A 2981-nucleotide genomic window follows, 5' to 3' on the forward strand; every position below is an offset into this window, starting at 1 on the left:
TCCATTTCTCGCTATTTCTCTCCCCCCCCTCCCTCTCCACCCCCTTCTTTACTCTCCCCCTTTCTCTACCCGACGCTTCTGCGTCCGTGTGTATGCATGTACGTCGGTCATAATGGCGCCATTCAAAGGGTCGGGCTTTGTCATCTCACTCTCGTGTGAAGTGTACTTGATGTTGTAGTTAGCCGCTTTCGGCATTTCGCCAAGCGCGCGCCCGAGAATGATGCATCCTGCTTTGCTTTGCGTCATCATCGCGACTTTATAGGCCTGTCGTCTCTAGAGCGGCCGGGCTATTCATGTTAAAAGCCATTGAAGTTGGATTTGAGGAGGTCTTATCAGCCGGTGTTACCTTGGCTCGAAAATGTGCACATGCCACCTTCCCCTGTTGCTTAGGATAACAGAGAATCATTTATTATAAGTGTTGCAATAGACAAACCTTATCAAATTATTTGAAATTATCGGTGGTACGTTAGACGCTGCTGGGACAAATAAACTAGAAAGCATCCATCATTCGCTAACGTGTAGACTATTATAAGCATTTATTTCTTTAAATTTAATAATCGAATTTAGCAAGGCTGATCTGATCACAATGCGACAGCGTTGCAACATATGCTATTAACTTTAAAAAAAAAATTACTTAAAAACTTAAACTAGCTTACCCAAACTAGAATTTTTTTATTTTTTAGCAAACCCGCATCTAAACCTTTACGGAAACAACAACACTTCCGACTATTCCTTTACCCATAGCTTGATATATGATGCAAGGCAAACCTCTACATTCAAGCGATATATAACATTAGGGTTATTGCAAAGCTAACATATCAAATACATCCACTTATGTCACGCGCCTTTTCTTGTTTGTCTCACCAAGAATATTACGACTTCCAGTAAAATAAGCGTAAGTTGTCCCCAGCTGGTTATCAGCATGGTAACTGGGATGATACGTACATAGACCCCACGGGCGCTGTAGCTGGTGCTGCCATCTACTGGTTAACATCGGGCGGGTTTTAATCACTGCGCAATATGATTTCCGTTTGCAACTGCCACCTGCTTCTGATTAGAGAATGCAATCCGACCCCTTCACGATTACATTCTACAAAACAAAAGAACTTCAACGATATATAGCGAATACAATATGAAAACTATTCGTCGCCTAACTTGCTGCGGGTTATAATACACGCGGGCGTCATCGTCCGTCAAAATCCAGCTGCGCAAAAGGTTATTTTTTCTCATTAAATGCGTTATTCCCCCATACGAAAACCACGTTTCCGTGCGCTGCCATCTGCTGCTATACTCAACGGCACACTATAATGACGATTGCCGAGGCGAAAACACGGACATATAGACGAGATTCCACGGGTAGCTGAGGGAGTGCAAGGGCGTCCTGTGATAAGCGCTCGTGCACAGTGATCGTTAGCGCGATTCAGTGTCCGTAGCCGATGATCTGTTGAACGTCCGAGTAACTATAGACATTCTTCGGTTGGTACCAGTTGTGACCACTCCTGAAATTACATGAAACACCTTCGGTCAGTACCGTTGAATCGATTACTTCAATTAGAAAGAGTTACTCAGCTGAAAGCTTCATACCCGTTCATGTATAACGTCGCGAAATAATGCGGTTAGGGTGTCGTGTACTGGAAGAAACTGTCTGCAGAAAACAGATAATATAATAACGGGAACGTGAGCATGATGCGAGATCAGCGTGAATTAACCCGCTAACGTTATTACTACTTCTTTTGTGTATTGTTGTGTTGTCTATTAATTGTTGTTTAGAAATAAGTAACATTAAAAATACAGATGTGTGTAATCGGTGACACTATTTTCTGTTGTATGTTAGTCGCGATGAAAACATGGGTTAGGTTATTCTAGTGTATCTGCGCATGGTACATGTGGACAATCTTTGCATTGTAAACAGTGGAGAGATACATTATAATGATATTTCCAACAGTTGTTTCTATTAGATGGCACAATGAAGTCACCTACTTGTAAGTATACTCGTATCCTCGCTGCTTCGAAGCGCCCTCTCTCGCTGCCGCCTTGTCCTGCGCGTAGAGTTTTCCAGAAGCTTTTCCGCTCCGGTTAATGGCGCTGCTCGCTTCCCTGTGCCCGCCGCCACTAGCATGGCCCGACACCTCAGGCCCGTACGCGACAGTCGTCAGGTAACCCGGTGCAGCGTGGACCGAGGCGGCTTGAAGCGGGGTGCTCGGCGCTCGGGCCAGAGGGGCTACGGGCGCTCGGGCCAGAGGGGCTACGGGCGCTCGGGCCAGAGGGGCTACGGGCGCTCGGGCCAGATGGGCTATGGGCGCTCGTGCCCGTACGTACAGCTCGCTAGATGGCTCTGCGGTTTTCACGAGCACCACCCGTCGAGCGGGAACGAAAATGTCCTTCCGCGGGGTGTATCGATAGGACGGAGCGTACACAGGTACGCGAGCACGACCACTACTATAGACGTCGCGAGCAGCAGCGAGGTCGCTCTGCGCGTGACGTAGAGCCGGTGTCGAGATACCTCTGCCCGTAGCCGTACGTGCTACTAGCGTGCGTCTCGAAACAGGGAGGTGGTAGACGGTGCGGCGGGCAGCCTCGGGACTTAGGTATCCATCAATGTTCCTGTGTCCCAGATATCCGCCCTCGCGACTGAATACGTACTTCTCAGTGGCGGAGTCGTCGCATGAGGCTAGCGCCACATACACCAGTAATAAGAGAACTCTCATATCTTGTGTGCTGTAAAACAAAATTAGAAAAAGATCGTGATGTGTCTGGCATCTATCTATCTATCTATCTATCTATCTATCTATCTATCTATCTATCTATCTATCTATCTATCTATCTATATATCTATCTATTTATCTATCTATCTATCTATCTATCTATCTATCTATCTATCTATCTATTTATCTATCTATTTATCTATCTATCTATCTATCTATCTATCTATCTATCTATCTATTTATCCATTTATCCATTCATCCATCCATCCATCCATC

At 45.8% G+C, this 2981-nt stretch overlaps 1 protein-coding gene across 1 annotated transcript in view; it reads right to left on the reverse strand.

Annotated features, from left to right (window-relative positions):
- Positions 1–504: 504 nt before the first annotated feature.
- Positions 505–2981, reverse strand: part of LOC106808576 — a 43360-nt gene continuing 40883 nt past the window's right edge. Inside the window, exons 2-3 of the mRNA XM_014811338.1 lie at positions 1981–2718; positions 505–1499 (exon numbers count right to left, since the gene is read on the reverse strand). Of these exons, the coding sequence (XP_014666824.1) occupies positions 1421–1499; positions 1981–2708 (807 nt within the window). The 5' untranslated portion in view covers positions 2709–2718 and the 3' untranslated portion in view covers positions 505–1420. The remainder of the gene's footprint in view (positions 1500–1980; positions 2719–2981) is intronic.

This window comes from Priapulus caudatus, unplaced genomic scaffold, assembly GCF_000485595.1.
Source record: "Priapulus caudatus unplaced genomic scaffold, Priapulus_caudatus-5.0.1 Scaffold287, whole genome shotgun sequence".
Classification (NCBI taxonomy): Eukaryota; Metazoa; Priapulida; class Priapulimorpha; order Priapulimorphida; family Priapulidae; genus Priapulus; species Priapulus caudatus.